This window comes from Leptinotarsa decemlineata, unplaced genomic scaffold (genome assembly GCF_025532065.1).
Source record: "Leptinotarsa decemlineata unplaced genomic scaffold, Ldec_3_MD MMD2_P_RNA_scaffold_11, whole genome shotgun sequence".
NCBI lineage: Eukaryota > Metazoa > Arthropoda > Insecta > Coleoptera > Chrysomelidae > Leptinotarsa > Leptinotarsa decemlineata.
In genome coordinates this window covers 2,448,710-2,469,979 of record NW_027412525.1, presented here as the reverse complement: position 1 = coordinate 2,469,979, position 21,270 = coordinate 2,448,710, and the positions used below count along the sequence as shown (strand labels likewise).

Genomic DNA, 21,270 nt, shown 5'->3' with positions numbered 1-21,270 from the left:
ATTTATTCAAAACAATCGATTATGTAAATCATGGATTACTCTTCAGAAAATTGTTTCATTAAGGCATTGATGGAATACCTAACTGATAAGTGGTTTAAATCATATCTAACCGGTAAAAGTCAAATAGTTAAAAAGTCAACTTCGCTATCACGTATAAACGGTGGAGTTTCTCAAGGGTTTATTCCTGGTTCCATCATCTTCATTTTGTATATAAATGATCTGTCATCGTTGAATATAGAGGGCAAAGTCACTTTGTTCAGCTTCAAGTGTTCGTCGAGTCATGTAATTTCAGTTTCAAGTGGTTCTTGAAAATGACTTCTTAGCAGAAGCTGAAACATCGAACAGATGAAAATTACAGATGCGGATTGGCATTGTATTGAGGGCCTGAATACTTTCACAGGCAACAACAAAAATGCTAATAAGTGTGCCAGGCACAAATTATCAACTCAATATATGAGGTCTGAATCAGTTGTGAGGGTACTAAAATCATTACATTTGCAGACAATGTAACAAAAGATAAGAGGTAGCCTCAAACATCTAACACAAATTAGAAGAACTAGATCACAGAAAACAAGCGTTTTATGGACAATCGAAGGTCGACGACATCTTCCCTTACGAAGGCGCTATCTATGGGGTTGACAGAGATATCAAAGAGGCCCCTCCAGGCGATCAGTTGTGAAACCAAGCTTCGACATCGACCGCCGATATCTTTGATAGTCGAAGATTGAGTTCTCTGTTGATTCCATAGATGAAGTCTTTATAAGGGAAGATGTCTTTGACCTCACTTAGGCTTGTCCTTTAAGAACAGTTGAGTCCAGCAACGCATCAGCCTAGCATTACTGATGAGACCTATGGAGAGTCGAAACAGCGCTATCTGGTGTTAAATGATAAATGTCTTGTGTTTGGGGTCTGGTTTTCAACTAATCAAAATTAAGCCAGATGAATATAACAAACATCCAACGAATAGACTTGTTCGAATTTGTACAGAAAACAAGATTGATTAAAAAGGTTGTCGGAAAACATAATAAGCTCATAAGAATGTATGTTTTCCGGAGACCAGGAAGAAAAGAACAAGTTAGATAGCTCCCAAACAGCGAAAAACTATTAATATGAACTTGGGCTTTCATATCATTCAAAAGCAAATACCTATATGGTATCATAAGACTATATTAAACGCACGCTACTATAATTACTCTGAATTAGAAATCCTTATGAAAATGTATTATTATTGTTTCACATTTTGATAATTGAAGGATATTTAATAACAATCTGTTTCACACCATACAATTAAATAAATGAAACTACTATAATAGGAGAACAGTTTATTAAAATATAGAAAACTATAAATTTATAAATATTCAAAATAGTAGATATCCAAAAAATTCCAACTATATAAGAGAATACAAATAACATATGTACATGTTTATAAAATTCGATAATACATAGTTTGGTATAATTATATAAGGCACTATTTATAAATTAATTTTATTATGTTTACAAATCAATGACTTAAAAATCACCTCATGGAATCATATTCTTTAGCTAAAGTTGGAATCAGACAAACCACCATTAAAATCATCTATCATCTATCATATTCTCAGAAACTTGAGCGTGTCAACCAAAACATGTTGGCAATATAAAAAATCCTTGTAAAGTAGGAGTTTTTGGGACGCAGAATCAAGTATTCAAGTATTTTCTGTGGGGCCATCTGAAGAATGTTATTTATAAAACGAAACCAGCAAATACTGAAGATGTACAAGTGAAAATTCGAACAGAAATAAACAATATTATGCAAGAAACCATACACAAGGTTCAACAAGAATTTGTACACCGTTTGGGTTACTGTCAAATACAGCAAGGGCTGCAGTTCGAACATTTAATATAAAGTCATGTATTCCAGCATATTCTGTCCGCTAGACAATAAGTATTTTTGATACATTGTTAATTTACCTAATAAAGAATGATACGCGTTACTTTATTAGCACACACACAACTACTGTATTTTTGTCCACCCTGTACCAATTGGAATCAACATGTGATACATTTTTGGAATCAGCTCAGCTAGAGTAATCCGAAAATTGAGACAAAATGGGGGTGTTCCATTTAAAAAAAATGACGGTGACGTCATTACTCGAACGTAATTCACCCTGTATATTAGATTATTATTTTAAAATACGGTAAATTAACATCAAAAATGGACGTGTTTCAGGATTATTTCTTAAAATGACCTGTTTAGCTAAAAATGAATTTGTTCCATACTTTACGGACACAGTGTATAAAATCAAAGGAACTAGAGTTATTTGTCACTTTATGAAGGCCTGCTGTGTTTAACATAACATCGTTTATGTAAATGACGCCGACATATTTCCTGAACTTTTCACATATAGTCAGTGGGCATACTTGAAGACTGGCTATAAATCAAATCATCTAAAGGAACAATTCGTTCAGGCCAGTCTCAACTCCCTACACTGCAGGTTAATGGACTGACACCTATCAGAAAATAACTACTCCCCTGGCTAATACCACGAAGGGCGATGGATTATATCCAACACGTGTCAGCGAAGAATTCTTCACTGAGGTTATTCCTGCATATGCAGTTGGCGATACAACTGCCGCAATAGATTTTCAACAAACCTGTTGTTTGTTGTCAGCTCCAGCCTAGTTCGAGGAATGATATTCTGAAGGAATTCGATTTTCAATTACCGGAAATCATCGACTTTAGGTTGATGATAGACACTACCTTGCACTGACGAGTAGCCAAACAGCCCGAAACCAGTCTGGAGGTGTGTTAGTTGTATTGCCAACAGCATAATAACTTCGTAATACCACGCCCTTCGTGGTATTACCCAGGGGAGTAGTTCTTTTCTGTTAGGTGTCAGTCCATTATTCTACAGTGTAGGGAGTTGAGACTGGCCTAAACAAATTGTTCCTTTATAGATGATTTGATATTTCATGAACTAATTTATAAGGCAAAATAATAAAACCTTTGAGACAAGTATCAGTGGAATAATTAGTTAAAACAGATCCTATCTCAGAAGCTTCAGCCTAATTACAAAAAAGAAGGGATTGTAGACATATAATCATTAATCAACAACATAGATTCAGTCGTGGTAGATCTACCAGCACAAATTTACTCATTTATCAACACTGTATAATAAATGCCTTCGAAAATAGACATCAGGTGGATTCTATTTACACGGATTTTTCAAAGGCATTTGACCGAGTAAACCACAATTTGTTATTGCATAAACTAAACGCTTTGGGTATTCAAGAAAACATTCTGAAATGGATTGAAAATTATCTAGCCTGCAGAGTACAATTTGTAAAATATGGTAACTCAGTATCTTCCTTAATCACAGTTTCATCGGGTGTACCACAGGGTTCTCATTTAGGGCCATTGCTTTTCAACCTATTTGTAAATGACTTGAAAGATGTTTTTCTTTATAGTGAATTTCTTTTGTTTGTTGATGACCTGAAGATGTTTCAAGTTATTCATGACTCAACTGATACAGAATTATTACAGTACAATTTATCTAACTTTGTTCGCTGGTGTGATATAAATCTACTGCAATTAAATATAGACAAATGTCAAAAATATACTTTTTTCCGAAACAAAAATCCCATTAACTGGCCATATAAAATCAATCAATCAGAACTGAAAACAACAAACACAATCAGAGATTTAGGAATCACTCTCGACCCATAAATGTCATTTAAACCCCATATTGCAAATATTACTTCTAATGCACTAAAAATGTTATGTTTCATTCTTAGATCTGCAAATGAATTATCTCTCACTTCAATAAAAATCATATATTGTTCAATTGTTAGATCAATAATTGAATACAATTCCACAATTTGGTGCCCTTCATATCATGTGGATATTATTAATATGCTTGAAAGTGTTCAAAATAAGTTTTTAAGGTACTCTACATATAAACTGGGATATCATATTTGTGAATATGACTATAAAATTATATTGCGACATTCTTAACTTGAATACTCTGGCTCATAGAAGATTAGAATCAGACACTAATTCGTAAAATAATTAATGGTAGCATAAATTCTCCGGAACTTGTCGAACTTATAACTTTAAATGTGAATCCAAGGAGAACAAGAAATTCGGAAATCTTCAAAGTACCCTTTTGTCATACCAACTATGACCGGAATTAATCTGTAAGTGGAATTTTGAGATTTACAAATACATACAATGTAGATTTATAATTTTTTATTCTTCTTTGGATACATTTGAATAGACTGAAAAGATTTGTAATTTTTTTTTTCATTTCATTTTATATATTTTTCCTTAAACCTAGCTTAGAGTACTGTTGAACACATATGTGTGAACTTATTAATTATTTTGTAAAAAAGAGGCATTGCCGTAAATAAATAAATAAATAAATATGGGAAAGAAAGTTTTTGGCTTTCTACTATTCCATCTTGATACAAAAAAAGGTTGAGGGAATCTTCCAAAGAAAGGAAGGAAGTAATCAATTTGAAAATAAGTAACTCTATACATGGATGTGTAGATCATGCAAAGAAGTAACTTTCAGACACAAACTGGAAGAAAGTCCTCCTGAAACAGCTACTTTCATATAAACATTGAATTACACGAAAGAAAAAAATAGAAAATACACACAATTCATTCATGAATTATGATTTTTAATGTCACGGAATAAGCTTGATCTGCTTATGTCATCGATGACATCGTAATGACATTCATTCACCTATTTGATTTAATCCCAGCTAAGAGGAATCTTATTTTTCTTGAAGGGGTTATATTTTAAGGAGTGATTAATTTTTGAGAAAGAAAGTTTTTTTTTGGCTTTTTACTACTCCATCCTAATACAAAAAAAGGATGAGGGAAGCTTACAAAGAAAGTAAGGAAGTAATCAATTTGAAAATAAGTAACTCTATACATGGATGTGTAGATCAGTTTGTGTCTGAAAGTTACTTCTTTGCATGATCTACACATCCATGTATAGAGTTACTTAATTTCAAATTGATTACTTCCTTCCTTTCTTTGGAAGATTCCCTCAATCTTTTTTTTGTATCAAGATGGAGTAGTAGAAAGCCAAAAACTTTCTTTCCCAAAAATTAATCACTCCTAAAAATATAACCCCTTCAATTTAAATAAATATCTTGGTTACATCTGCCCTGCACTGACGAGAAGTAATATTCCGTGATCAAGTGATTACTTGATTGATTTCAGCGAGTTCCAGGAAAACAGTCGTTTTCCTTAGGCACTTGCCAGATCTTAAATGTTGAATACTTTGGAATTCAATTTGAAATATTCATTGACTTTATCGATCTTTGTTCTTGAATTTTCTTTGTTAGCCGTAAAAATGATCAAATACAAAACATAAAAAATTATACATCTTAAGAAATTAAATAAGCATCTCAAGATTTTTGCGTTGCTTATAAAAGTTATGTAACAAAAATATATCAGATACTATTAATATTATAAAACCAATATATGTGCCCATGTTACCCTCAACACCTAGATGAATTTTAAATACTATACAGAAGAACTATAATTTACTTCCATCCGATTTAGTGGCGATGGATTTTTAATTTGAAATATATTTTACAGTAAAATCATATTTTTTGGTATTCACATTATGCCTCTCTTAAAAGTAGGTAAGAGACATGAAAATAATTAGTCATGTGATAGAATCGGCCAATACTTGATGAAAATTCATAATATATTTAAGAAACACTTTATCAAGAGATTTTCACTAAACAGCTTTACAAAAACGCCATCACGTGTTTCGCTATATACTAGCTTCTTCGGGCGTATCTAGACACGCCCGTTTAGTAAAAACCTCACAATAAAGTGTTTCTTGAATGGTTGGTGTCCATGGTAACAATGGGACAAAATAAAATTAACAATTACAGTTTTTTCTGATACATTCGCTAAAAAGCACAATTCCATGAAGTCTTCTAATTTATGAGGACTACAGATATTACTAATAGGATACTATTTCTTTTCATTTTGTTTCGAAAATACAACCAACCTTGTTAATGACGACTGGAAATATGGAGTTTGTTTTTTGTGATTCAGGCTTACATCATTGCATCTACTCTCAAAATCAACAGCCACTTTTTGAATAACCTTGGTGAGGATTATCAGTAGATTTTCTTGGTGAGCATTGGACATTAATTGATCACATAAAGTAGTTATAAAGTAGGAACCATCACCTCCATTACGGAATGCATATTGCCCTACAACAAATGATTAGCAATAATACACAACAATCATACATCTGATACAAAATTAGAAACATCTGCTGGGTCACAACAATTTTTCATGGCTCAGAGGGTTTACCTTTGACAAGTGGATTTTTTCCTAAATTTTGATGCTTTACCTGTGGGTGAATCAGCTGCTTCATATCAAATCACAGTATGTAAAAAAACGATAAGCAGGAAAACACAGCCAAGGGAGTCAAAGGCGGAAAATGCCCATTTGCTCAATCTTTTGGGCAAGCACGGGCAAAGTGGCTTACTACTAACTTTCAAAATCAGATTTACCACCATGTGTGACTCGCTAGAAAATTACATAAGAAATTGTTCGATTCTGGTAGAAATTACCACAATAATCGTCAAGGATATCAACAAAGAAATCGTGGCGAAAATTGAGGATATAGCTATTAGAAAGTATAGAAATGACCTATTAGACAAACTAATGACTTTGTTGTCATGAAATTGATAAGATTGATATGCTTGATAAGCACCCCCTCGGAGGGGTGCGTCCGACGACCCTTATTTAGATAGGGAAAGTAGGTCGAGTGGCACCTTGTTTTAAAGATCTTTCGAATAACTTTACATCTCTGTCAAAAGAAAATTTTTGTAACGATTAGTTTTCGAGATAATTTGAAGATTTAAAGGTATTTTTATTGAGTTCAACTCTTTTTAAAATAAATCAAATTGTTTTTAAGGTACAATTTACGTTCAGAACTTTCATAAAAAAAAAAAATTTTTGCTTTTTATGACAACCTGCTAATACGTGTCCATTTGATTTTGTAAAAAAGTAAGAATTATTTGTTTATTACGAGATTTTTTCGGGGGATGGGGTTGGTTACCACCCTTACATTTTAGGTAAATTGAGTGGCACCTCCTTATGAAGGTTGCCTTTTGACTTGGATATTTTATGCTTCTGATAAAAAAGTTGAATCATACTAAAAACTTACCTACACAACGAATACAACCTGCTGATTTCCTTGAATGATGATGACACAGAAAAGTTTAAAAAACTGTTTTAGGGTTAATGAACCCCAATAATTGTTTTTAAAGCACACACAAAAAAAGGAACACCTAATAAGGGTAACTCACATAGAAAATTTAGAGTAAATGTTCAAAATGTGCGCCATTTTGCTCCATGCAATAATAAAAATTTTGTTCGAATTTTGATCTTACATTATTCAACATCTAAGGAGATGTAACTCGGCATTCATCAATAATTCTACGACGTAATTCATCCAAATTGGCTGGCTGTGTAGCATAAACTTTAGACTTTGAATATCCCCACAAAAAGTAGTCCAGTGGTGTTTAATCTGGGGATCGTGCTGGCCATTCAATTGGACCTCTTCTGCCAATCCATTGTTCTTCAGAATGATTAGTCAAAAAATTTCGAACCTGCTGGACATAATGGGGTGGTGCACCGTCTTGTTGAAAATGGATAAATTCATCTTGACATCTTGGATCCTGTTCAATTATTTCAACTATACGAGGTTGTATAGCCTCTTCTAGAAGTTGTAAATAAGAATCACCGGTTAAATTTCCATCAATGAAAAATGGACCTATAATATGATTGCCTAATATTCCGGCCCAGACATTCAACTTTTGGGGATGTTGGGTATGTATTTCTGCATATTTATTTATTTATTTATTTGACACTTTAGTACATTGAGTACATGTGCTAAATCATAATTAAAAAACAAAATAAAACTACAGAAGTTGAACAATACAAAAACAATAAATATGGTTCACGTCCACAAACTTTCACAACATAGAAGTATTATATAAAAAATCGGAGAAGCTCTAGCAAATACTCTCAAAATGTCATGAAAAAGTGTCGTGCAAGAATTCCTCAAGACTGTAGTAACACTTCTGTAAGAGAAGTTTCTTCACCTCAATTTTAAAAAGTTTATCTGACTCGATTTTCCTAATAGATGCCGGCAAGTTATTGTAACAGTTTGTTGTATTAAATAGTGGGGAGCATCTAAAGTGAGCCGTTTTGTGTGAGGGGGTTCTTAACAGTTTCCCATGACGGGTGTCTCTACCATGTATATCCGCGTTTGTGACAAATTCAGTTATATTGTTACGGGCAAAAGTGACACACTTCAAGATAAATAAAGAAGGTGCCGTCAATAGGCCCTCTCTTAAGAAAATTGGTCTACAACTATCTTGAAAATCTATATTAAAAATTAGTCTCAGCAATCTTTTCTGAGCAACAAAAACTCGTGGAAATTACCTTGCACATCCCCAAGAAATGATATTAAAGCTGATGTGAGAATAAGCCATAGAAAAGTAGACATTCATCAATCCAAAATTATCTAGAGTGTTTTTCAATTGTTTGATTGAGTAATATGCGGAATTGAGTTTATTGCAGACCTTTTGAATATGACCGCTCCAGGTCAAATTTTCGTCTAAAGACGTTCCTAAAAACAAGACTTCGCTGGAAGATCGAATACCATTTATTGTGGAAGAGTCACTGCTGAAATTTTTCCTAATAAATGATTTCATTGAAACAGATTTAGATTTATTCAGAATAAGTTTGTTGCGTTGACACCAAGCACTGAATTTATCTATTATTTTATTTATTTTGTCTGACAACTCAACTTCGTTTTTGTCGGCCACAGTAATTGCAGTATCATCCGCAAACATGGTTATGTGACACTCAGAAAAGAATTCAGACAGGTCATTTATGAAATTGAGGAACAACAATGGTCCCAGGACAGAACCTTGAGACACTCCTAGTTTTCATCCGATCAATAACGGCAATTGTGACGGTTCACGCAACCATTTAAATAAAATGAGCTTTCGCCCGAAAAACAGATGTTATAAAGTAGCTCGGGATTTTGCATTAATCTCTCACTCATGCCCTCACAAAACTCCTGTCTTCGATCAAAATCATCCCCATTAAGTTCAGGAACAAGTTTAATTTTGTAAGGATGGAATTTGTGGTTTTTAAGGATTCTCCATGCGCTCATATGGCTTGTTCCGGCCATTGCTGATAAACCTCTGGTACCTGGGATTGGCGATGACTTGACCAATCGCATTATCGTCATTCACTACCCTTCTCTAAACATTTCTTTTCTAATTTAAAAACGAACCTGTCTCCCTGAATTTTGTGACCAAATCCAGAACGTGATTTCTGCTTAGGTGTTTACCAGGGTTTTGCTCGTTAAATAAAATTGATGTTTTATTAGCATTTTGGTCGTTGCCAAAAAATAAAGCAATAACTGAAACCCTTTCAGCAGTAGTGTAAGGCATTTTTAAACAAATAACAATACACGACCCGTTTAAACAAAACAATCGAACGATGTACTAATGAAAACTGGAAGAAGAGGAGTAAAAAAGGGATTTTATTTAACAAAAAACTGATAAGAACTGCTCGAATTTTTTTTTATTTATGCATACAAGTTACCGAGTGGTCTGCCTAATGTATTATTAACATGGCAATTTTAACTTCAAATTATCTCCAAAACTAATCGTTACAAAAATCATCATTTAACAGAGTTGTGAAGGTATTTGAAAGACCTTTAAAACAAGGTGCCACTCGACCTACTTTCCCTATCTAAATAAGGGTCGTCGGACGCACCCCTCCGAGGGGGTGCGTACTACAAAAAATTTGATTAGTCTGAAAGGGGTCTTCCTTTAATTAGAAATAGACATGTCCGAGCTTTTTTAAAAAATCTTACTTTTTATATTCAAAAACGGCTCTGTTAAGTTTTCGTTGTTACACACTGTGAGATTGTATTTATTAGGATGTATCTGTTTTTATGAGTTACCTTGGCACAGGTTTCACTTCTCAAGGTTATTATTAGTATATTTAGAAGGTTGTTTATAATTTCCAATGTATATATCATAAAATGTCATGAATAAACTTATATTATTATTATTATATTGTTATTTATGATACGATTGTATAGAACAGATACATGTTTATACAATACTTGTAAGTAATACCTCGGTTACATAATTTTTGATAACTTCTGTAGGAATTGAAAGTATTTTCTTAAGGTTGAATTATTTGTTGTAGTAATAATCACCTCAGAGTGATAGATTAGGTTAGGTCCAAAGTGAACGGATCTATTCGACCCTCCACCGCAACCTGCAAGGGTTTATTGTGGCTCACACCTATTCACACTCGGCCAAATAAACAACAATAAAAAAAGATAGGTAATGTCTTTATTTGTAGTTTCTAGCAGAAGCAATTCAGTTCCACCCTTATTTCAATTGTGTTGATATTTGTTCTGTGTAGGGACAAGCCTAGAGACTCCTGCAAAAATCTTTTCACTGCCAATAACATTAAATTGTCATTGCACTGTTTATTCTTGAGATGGTTTGCCTTGTATACAAAAATAAATCAAAGTAAAGTTTGTTTTCACTCATCATAAAAAGTATGTTCTGTACCTCAGTAACTTTCAATTTAAAAAGGCAGTAAAGAATCTACTAACTGATGTAGCGAATATTTTTAATACTAGGATTTTTTTTTCATTTTTTCAAGCATAATTGTCTTTATATTTTCCGCATTTGTTCTTTTCTTGACCAGACTTTATTTTCTTCAACTATGTTAATTAGATTCAAGTAGATTATTATTATTATCATACACTAATCATAACTCTTGAGTCATAAGTTGAAGGTATTGAGTTGTATCAACAAGTCACAAGAAGTTAGATTATTGTTGTAAATTTTTATTAGTAATACATGCGGAACAATATGAATTCTTACAACGTAAACCATCACAACAATTATGACTTGAAACTGAATAATGGGTCCATTGTTAGTCGAAACTTGTGGCCTGTTGTCTATGAAAAGTAGTTTGACTCTTTCAAATACATGCACATACACTTTTGGATATACACTGGTATGTGCCAGAAGTATTTTGTTATATTATAATTGTATACAATTCAAAATCTCACCTCTTGAAGTAGCATACATGATTAGAAAATCTGCTAGTGTTGGAATCTTATAAGAAGTTCGAATTCCATCTGTTTCAGTTCTGGTCAGAGTTTGATCCTGAAGAATGATCCCTGAATCTAATCCTTTACCTTGACAAGCTTGAATGAAGAAAAGTTTGGGTTTTCCTGGAAATAAGAAAAAAACTGTAGTTTTCATAACACAAACTTTCAAACTTTTTAGAAATATCAACATTATTTCAGCAAGTTGGCATACAGAAGATGTTGGACTCTAGAACTGTTTGGGAATCCGTGAACGGGTGGTGGTATATTTTCTCCATATACCTGTTTTGATAAAAGTGGACGTGAAATTTTAGAAAATGTGCAAAAGTATTCACGAACAAATACAAATGTCTATGTTGAAGTGTTATGAAAAGTTAAATAAAAGAAAAGAAAAAGGGGATACTTAGAGGGATACTTAAAGAAATTAAAAGACTTTGTTATTCTAGGCGTCTGAAAATCAAATTAGTAGTAACTCACCATTCGAAAAATTGAAACTAAAACATTTAGGCTAAGATATCTTCTGTAAAAACTTGATTTCTTCACAACTGAATTGATAATGGCTTTCCTTTCACAGAAACTAGTCCATGTTTTTCTCACATTTTTTCAGTATTATTTACAATGGGCAAATAATACAAAAAGTACATACATACTATAATTCTCCTTTGGGTTATGTTACCAAATGGTCTAAAAACTCATCTATTGCAAAATTTAAAATTGTTCCAGAGCTCTTACTTAACTTATAACATTTCAAATTTATGGCATATGGTAGCATTTCTGCCTTTTTTATGTCAGCTTTTATATTGTAGTTATTGTCATGAAGATAGTCTTGATAGCACCAAATGAAAAAAAAAGACAGGATGAATCTCGTCGGCGATTGATATCGAAGCTTGGTTTTGCAAGTGACCTCCTAGGGGAGCCTTGTTCATCTTTGATATCCAAGGACTGAGTTCTCTGTCGATTCCGTAGATGGCGTCTTCGTAAGGGGAAATGTTGTCGACCTTACTCACTCAGGTTTAAAATTAGTAGGTATCGAAAGAGGAGAAACAATAAAGTTGAACAGAAAACATTATCAAGTTTTTTTATTGAAAAACGTAAATTTCAAAATGGGCATTACAAACTAAGATGGTGTAGAAAATGCATTTCACTCAATGCAATAAAAAATAAATAAATAAATGAAAGGCATATAGAACAATACAAAAATACGAACGGGACAACACACATTGAAAACAATATAAAACTAGTCAATATTTGAAAATATAACACAATAATCGAAAATATATAGATGTGAAAATATATCACTGAATTGATTGTTCTATCAGAAACTGAATATTCCACCTCGAAATCAGTTGCATCCAATAAACGCATGCATAAGTAAAGAAATCAAAGTCCGTTTTATTTGCCACTCTTGTAGTCCGTGGTACAAAGGAATAAAAGTTCTGCAGTGTGATTGAAAAAATGTAAAAGTATTTCTAGTGATTCTAGGATAGGCTGAAAAGTCCGAACCTGGATAGCAATGAGGGACAGTGAACAATTTCATTGATAATATTAAAATATATCTTCAAGTCTTTTTATCCCTTCTGTTACGGAGTGTTTGGAAATCGGTGGGAGAATGTAGCTGTGGATAATTGTATGTGTAGTTCTCGGAGGGATTTCTGAATTTAAACGTAACCAATCTTATGAATTTCATTTGAACTTTTTGTAACATATGGATGTGGCTTGCATATGGAGGATACGTATTCAAGATGAGTTCTTACCGAAGAGCAATACAGAATTTTTAAGCATCTGATATCAGTTAAGTCTGAGGTGCATCTTCTTAGGAAACCAAGCATTTTGAGATATTCATTCATTCAAATCTTTCAATTTCGTAACATTTCCGGCTAAAAATTGTGGAATGGCATTTACGTGTATCAGGTTCCATACCACTGACAAAACACCAAGTGGAAAGTTGATTTGATTCGCTCAGAATTTCAACACAGTTGTCTTGTGAATCAATCGTCTTGTAAACTTTTGAATTAATTCCGAATCTTAGGTATTCTGCATCAGAGAAGCCTTGCCGAATTGGTCCATAAAAACATTTAACAGCAATGGTCGAAAATGGGATCCTTGGGGCACAACAAATAGTATTAAAGTTCTAGAGGATTTGAATCTATTAACTCGAGTTATCTATATCCAATAAGAGGGATAACTTTGTATCCAAGGCAGGGATTGCCGCAAATTCCCATATGTTTGAGCTTTTGTATTAATCAAGCATGATTGACTTTATCAAATGCTTTGGAAAAATCTGTGTAGATGGAATAAACTTGGCCACCTACGTCCAAGACGTTTGAGAGATAATCTTCATAGACAAGAAGACTGAGCTCAGTATACTTCCCTGGGTGAAATCTCAATTGTTGATTATGAAGTAAAGGGTCTAAGAGTCGTTTTAGTTGTTTAATAATAAGAAAATCTTGGGAGTGCTACTTTGGATACAGACTGCTCTGTAGTTTGTAATAACATACTTATCACCAAATTTGTATATATAGAGTTTACAAAGCTATATTTCCAGAAGTCTGGCAAAATGATCTGTTCTATGGAATTATTAAAAATATGGCCCAGACAATCGATTTTGACTTCCTGTTATCCAACCCATGTTAGGAATCACACGTTTAAAGGTAAGACCTCGTTAGTTCGTAGCTCGCACAAGTATTGACTTTTGAGAATCGTCGTTCGTTGGAGGACGACAGCTGGTTAATGGAAAAACAGATTTTGAAGCAGATTTTTTTTTAAACAAGTGTAAAGGTGTTGCTAGAGGTGTGCAGATAAATCATAAATTTGTTTTATTAAGAAATGACAGTTGTATCATTTTTGAAATTTGCATTACAAACTAAGAAGATGAATTGGATAAAATATCTTGCTATGCTTACATTGAATAATGTTTGCCTCTTCTACTTTCAAAATTTTTTACTGCAGTTTCACTTCATAGTATAAAACAAAGTCACTTCTCGTTCTCAGTCCCTATGTATGCTTAGATCTTAAAACTATACAATGGATTTTAATGCGGGTTTTTAAAAAAATTAGAGTGATTCAAGAGAAAGGTTTGTATGTATATAACATGCATAATATAGTAGAGAAACACCGATAATTTTAGAGGTTTCTAATGTGATATAAATAAACACATATTTTTGTGCTTACATCTCCTTTTCAATATAACCCCTACTACAGCTCATGTAAGACATACAAATGATCTGCACAGAGGCGTATCGTTACTTGTCCAACAATGCTGTTGGTGTTTGGCGTTGTCTTAATAATTTGTGTTGTTTCTGGAAAAATGTCATCGTCTAACAAAAAACCAGTCATCAAGAGTGTATTATTATATAACATTTTAATGAACTGTACTACTACCTATTACAGTAAATAAAATATGAAAAGAAATCATGTTCCATTTGCTACCCTAATTAAAACAAATGATAGGTACGAAGCTGGCCGGCAAGGGGCTCATCATATTCCAATAGGAATATAGTTGGGAGAGTCTATACCTGCACGATCGCTAGCCATCATATTTGGCGCTTGCTATATTACAGTATTGTACCCCTTAGAAGGTTTACAAAAAAGTCCGGGATAACTCACAATAACAATTTTTTATCCAAAACTTTTTCACAAAGCGATTTTAAGCAATACAGCATTACTCCTTATCCAATTAAGAACCTTAAATATATTGTGCATTTAATGTAGATCAATATGGCCGGGGCGAATCGCTAGTATGTATATTCACATTTATACAACGTCAAGAAAACTATTAGATTCAGAAATCGAAGTCGTTTTCTGTTTAAAAAATCTATTCGAAACCTTTTTTTCCGTTAACCAGTTGTCGCACGCCTACGAACGAAAACCTCTCTGGAGTCGAAACTTGTGCGAGCTAAGGATTAACGAGGTCTTACCTTTTAACGTGTGATTCCTAACACGGGTTGAACGATAGCAAGTGAAAATCGATTATTCAGACTGGGGCTTGAACCACCGACCAACACGGCAGTCAATTCGAGTGAGTGAACAAAGCACCCACGTCGATCCGCCTGGCTACCGACCAGATTATATAAAGCCACAACTTCTCAAGAAATATTTTTTCAAGTCATGCAAACATGCAAGACTCTCTTATAATTTCATCCACGTTTTAATGTCAATTCTTGTTTGCCTTCTATAAATGTAATTTTTTATGTTTATGTATGTTTTCATAATTAAATATTCTTGATTCATGTAAAATATATATAAATAATTTTTTTTTAATAAGCTTAAAACAATAACGAACGAAAAATACTAATATTATTGTGAAAAAAGCGACGGGCGCTTGATATACAAATAATATGGCACAAAGCGCCAACGCTTTTTTCCCAATAATACTAGTATTTTTCGTTCGATGTTCCTTGAAAGCGTGTTTTCATAGGAGGGTTACAAATAAGGCAGCAGGCGCGCGCGTTAACAAAAAAAAATACTTTTTTCAAATGAAGAAATACATGTAAAGTGAGTTCGAATTATATCAAGAAGGTTACGTATAACGCCATCTGTCCGCGAATAGATCAAGCAATAATGTCGATAATTCTGTCAAATACAGATCCCGAGCAATCAAACGGGAATAAATATGAAATGAAAAGGAGAGTTACAAACAAAAAAAAACAAACATACATACAGGTGAAGCTAATAAAAGCGTGGTAAAAAAAACTCCAAAATGCATATAATTTCAATTCATTTGTTTCACGTAGAAAACTTTTTGAGACTTTTTCCGTAAAGTCGGTAATCGTTTTATTATTAGATGTATAGAACAAACAGGTCCATTGAGCATGTAGGTCACTTCAAATATTCAGGTCTAACCATGTTAGTTTTTAAGTAACATGGGAAGTACACATAGAAAATATAGTAACAAAACTGAGCAGCATATGATTTGTAATAAAAGTTACATGGAACTGTCTCGCTAGAAGTGCTGAAATCAATATACTATGGACTTGTGCAGTCTATTTTATCTTACTGATTGCCCTTTTGGGGAACTCAGCTCATGACATGAAAGTATTTAAACAAAAAAAAAGTGATAAGATGCCTAGCTGGACTTCATTATAAAGAATCCTGTAAGAACACATTCACTCAGCTGTCTATACTTACTCTTCCTTGCCTGTACATATATGTAGTAGCCGTAAATATAAAAAATGAAGATCATTACACAAAAAATAATGTGTCATAACTACAACACACGAAGGGGTAACGAATTAAGACTACCTTACTCATGTTTGGCGGTGGGACAGGATTCTGCGAGTTATTAAAGCGTCATTTACTATAACCATGCAGTTTAACTATTTGGAAATAAATGCAGTCTGAAAATATTTAAATCAAGACTATACAGTCACCTAGCAAAGAATGCATTTTATTCTGGGCAAGAATTTTTAAACTCCTAATGTAAGTCAATAATATGCATTTTATGCTTTTAATGTACATTTATGTATCTATTTATATCTTATATACAGCCTAGTTCTCAGGTTTGACTAGTATGATAAAATTTTAATAAGTGTCATGTATGCAATGTATCCAAATGTATGCAAACTGTAAAATTTTCAATGACGAATAAATTCTATTCTATTCATGTTTCAATCTTGATATTGCTTGTTGGGTGTGGTGTGAATCATTATTTTGACAATTTCCAACCACTTCTATTGAATACTTCATGTAGTGTATGCATACCATTAGGATTTACTGTATCTTTGATGGTACACTGCATGTGGTTATTTCAAAGAATGATAGTGATGTTCAGGTTAGAAATGATACAACAGGACAAGAATACAGACGAAATGTTATACGCAAAAAAAATACATATATTGGGGACGAATGGAATATTTCAAAAACAAGTATGAATCACTATCAGAAAATAACTTTGACAATCCTGAAACTCCTGAGCATACTAGGTAGGTAGGCAGGTCTAAAGTGAGTGGGTCTATTCGACCCTCCACCACAACCCATAAGGGTTTAGTGTGGCTCACACTTATTCACACTCGACACTATAAACCTAGCTTCTTAACGAAGTCGATTGGTTTGTATGGTGAGTACTCTTTCAGGTCAGATGGTGAGAGTACGGATCTGCCGAACTCAAAGAACCTGATTCGGTCCCCAGCGGGGCAGGCACAAAGTATATGCTCTGTAGTTTCATCATTTTCCAGACAGAGGCGACACACTGTCTTCCGACAGTCCAAGTCTCTGCATGTGATGATTCAAATGACAGTGACCTGTAAGAAGGCCTGTTAGACATCGTAGTTCATCCCTACTGTAGTCCAACAACTGTTTGAAATCAAGCTTCGAAGAGTGAATAAACACCTTGGAGTGAGCCAATCCTGAAAGATTCTACCAGAAGACCATAACTCTTCTTGCCATCCAGGTGTTCAGTGTTTGTTTGTCAAAGCCCAAAGCGATGCCAATGACAGGTTCTGGTCGAGGAGAGTCTTTTTGGCAGTTTGCTACCAATTTAGACGTTGCTCGGTAGGAGCCAAGAGCTTCCAACGCCGCTTGACAGTCCGAGAATATTTTTATTGACTTGTGAGTGAGGTTGGATTTATCCAATCTCTCCGCACACAATTCAATAGCGTAAATTTCCGCTTGAAATACAGTCGCATAAGTTCCTAGGCAGGTAGATAACTCTGTCCTGGGTCTGCGAATGAAAACACCTGCACCTGAACCGAAAGGAGTTTTTGATCCATCTGTGAACCAACAACTATCTGCTCTTAATATTTCCTTCCAATGTCAACCAACAGTCTGTTGCACTCTGTATTGAATTGATTTGTGCAATTGGCAATGTGCACAAGTCTGTATGCAGTCCATCTAGCCTCTCTTTCTAGAAAAATGTGGAGAGGAGGTAGATCTAGAAGCATACTATCTAAGAACTTTGATTCTGAATGTTCATCGTTATGAACTATATTAAAATTGTACTTTTCTTCCTGTTATTGTATAATTGATTTTTTTCTCTCAGGAGTATCCCAGTCAGGCCCTCTGTCTCTGGAGTCCAACACTTCCAGAGGGCGTGCTGGATTGATCTATTATTGTTTTTTTTTTATCGAAGTAGGCGCTGGTCAGGCCCTATCCCTTGAAGCCCTAATACATTCGAGAGGGCGCGCCAGCATTATCAACCAAAGAGCACTCCCCACACCGTGGGATGAGTGATCATTGGGTCCGAGAATCATGTGACATGAGCAAGCGCAGTGAGCCAAGAATGACAGCCTTCTGCATCTATCCGGCTAAGATTTCTGCCTTAGTGCGGCAAGCCGGTATGATTTTAAGATTCGAGAGTAGAGAGGGCATCCTTCCACCAACAACCATCTTGACAGAGTGATCTGGATAGAGTCTGCGGAGTTCGAAGAGAAAATCTCAATATTTTACCCGTTTTTCCTCCTCTTTTCTGACGATATTCGTCTCGCTAGGAGCTGAAAACTCCACGATAAATATCGTTTTGCTCTGGTGGTCGAGAAGGACTACATCATTCTTATTAGCTTGTATGAGCCTGAGGGTGGGGAACGAATAATTCCAATAAATTCGGCACTTCTTGTTCCCCACAACGGATTCAATATCCCCCGGAGCGTAGGGCAACACCGGTTGTTCGTCAAACCGTAAGAGTGCCGTAGATGGTAATATAGCACTCTTAGGGCCGCGTTATGTCGATGGATATAGGCCGAGAGCACATATGATGGACATGCGGACTTATTATTATTATTATTATCCTCATTATATTATTCTTTATGTATAATACCTTATCTGTTTTATACTGTATATATATATATATATATATATATATATATATATATATATATATATATATATATTTACATCCCGCGAGCATTTTGCGTCCTTTCGCAGACAAAGCATTTTGCGTCCACCAGAAGTAATGTCTTTAGGGTGAATATAATTGCGTATATTGATTATTTATGTTATTTCAGAAACGAGACACTATTTTATATTTCTCTATTTTCAAAAAAAAAAATATACGATTTTTTCACTTTTAAGTGATTTTGCTTCCTTTCGCTTCACTATCCGTATTGACTCCTTCGTGTATATTTTGCTCACATGTCTAGCACTTTTTTGCATCCGCAAATGTATATTATTTGTACATAACAACTATTTTGCATCCGCGATGTTGCCAAAGAATCAAAACGTAAGATATCAATTTAAATTTAGTTTTCGCCACTCTCATTCATGTTATGTCTTTTCCGACATATGTTAGGATGGAAATGAGCAAGTTTTATGAAAAAATTTTGTGAAAAAGTTATGAACAGAGATGAAGAATAATATTCAGTTGAGATAGTTACAGAGAAATACTTATCAAAAATGGGAAGGGAAATGAAATTAAATGAATAATTAAAAGGAAATTGAAAAAAAATACTAGAACACTTAAATATGTATGCTTAAAATATGTTTTTTCGTTGACCAGCTGTCGAACTCCTACGAACGAAAACTCTCAGAAGTCGAAACTTGTGCGAGATAAGGACTGACAAGGCCTTACCTTTCAACGTGTGATTCGTAACACGAGTTAGACGATAGCAAGTGAAAATTGATCATTCAGCCTGCGCTGCGGCTTGAACCATCGGTCGATTGAGAGAGTAAACAAAGCACCCACGTCGAAACACCCGGCAACCGACCTTATTTCTAAAGAAAACAAATTATTGTGTGTGTTGAATATCTATTCAACAGTCGCAAGTAGCTCCGCTAACATTTTCAATTATCCTTATTATAAATGGAACTTTCCCTGAAATTCTATTTGTTCAACAATCCTACTAGCTCCGTTAACACTTTCAATTATCCCTTTTCGAATAGAAATTTCCACAGAATTCTATCTATTCAACAGTCTCAAGTAGCTCCGCTATCACTTTCAATTATCCCTATTTTGAAAAGAAATTTCCCCAAAATTTTATCTATTCAACAATCTCAACTAGCAAAGCTAGTTGAGATTGTTGAAAATTATCCCTATTTCATATAGAAATTTCCCCAATATTCTATCTATTTAACAGTCTCAAGTAGCTCCGCTAACATTTTCAATTATCCTTATTTCAAATGGAACTTTCCCTGAAATTCTATTTATTCAACAACCCTACTAGCTTCGTTAACACTTTCAATTATCCCTTTTTAAATAGAAATGTTCACAAAATTCTATATATTCAACAGTGTCAAGTAGCTCCGCTATCACTTTCAATTATTCCTATTTTAAATACAAATTTTCCCAAAATTATATCTATTCAACAGTCAAGTAGCTTCGCTAACATGTTCAATCATCCTTATTTCAAATAGAAATTTCTCCAAAATTCTATCTATTCAACATCTCAAGTAGCTCCGCTAACATTTTCAATTATACCTATTTTAGTTAGAAATTTCCCAAAATTCTATCTATTCAACAGTCTCAAGTAGCTCCGCTAACATTTTCAATTATCCTTATTTTAAATAGAAATTTTCCCAAAATTCTATCTATTCAACAGTCTCAAGTAGCTCCGCTAACACTTTCGATTATCTCTATTTTAAATAGAAATTTCCCCAAAATTCTATCTATTCAACAGTCTAAAGTAGCTCCGCTAATATTTTCAATTATCCCTATTTTAAACAGACATTTCTTCAAAATTCTATCTATTCACGACATATTTCGGTGTATCATTTCCGAGGCTCTGGTCTATTATATATATATTTCTCACAGTCGTAGAATCTTTATGTAGAGTCGTAGGGGGCTGTAGAAAATCATTCCTCAGAGCCGTAGGGAGCTGTGTGACATGGTTAAGTTGTTAGAAACGCAAGTTTATGAATGCACAAAATTGGAATCTCTTTTAACTTCACTAATGCTTTCAATTATCCCCATTTCAAATAGAAATTTCCCAAAAAATTCTATCTTTTCAACAATCAAATAGTCACTAACACTTTCATCTATCTTTTTAATAGAATTCCCCCCCAAAATCCCATTTTATAACCATATTTTTACCTCGAAAATATTTTGAATAAAAAAAATTTCAATATTTTAAAAATTTCTGATTTTTTTTTTAATATTACATATTTTGCAAAAAAAAATTTTGCACAAGTTTTGAAAAAAATTTAGCCCATTACAAAA

At 33.8% G+C, this 21,270-nt stretch overlaps 1 protein-coding gene across 5 annotated transcripts in view; it reads right to left on the bottom strand.

Moving 5' to 3' along the window:
• Positions 1 to 21,270, bottom strand: part of LOC141479961 (caspase-1-like) — a 43,694-nt gene that overhangs the window by 10,626 nt on the left and 11,798 nt on the right. The window contains exons 4-6 of one of the 5 annotated variants that reach the window (XM_074169535.1): positions 11,148 to 11,312; positions 6,018 to 6,225; positions 155 to 329 (exon numbers count right to left, since the gene is read on the bottom strand). In XM_074169535.1, the coding sequence (XP_074025636.1) occupies positions 320 to 329; positions 6,018 to 6,225; positions 11,148 to 11,312 (383 nt within the window). In that variant the 3' untranslated portion in view covers positions 155 to 319. Of the gene's footprint in view, positions 1 to 154; positions 330 to 1,309; positions 6,226 to 7,416; positions 7,746 to 11,147; positions 11,313 to 21,270 lie in introns of those variants that run through there. The other 4 variants (XR_012464086.1, XM_074169540.1, XM_074169547.1 and 1 more) reach the window with 4 other exon arrangements.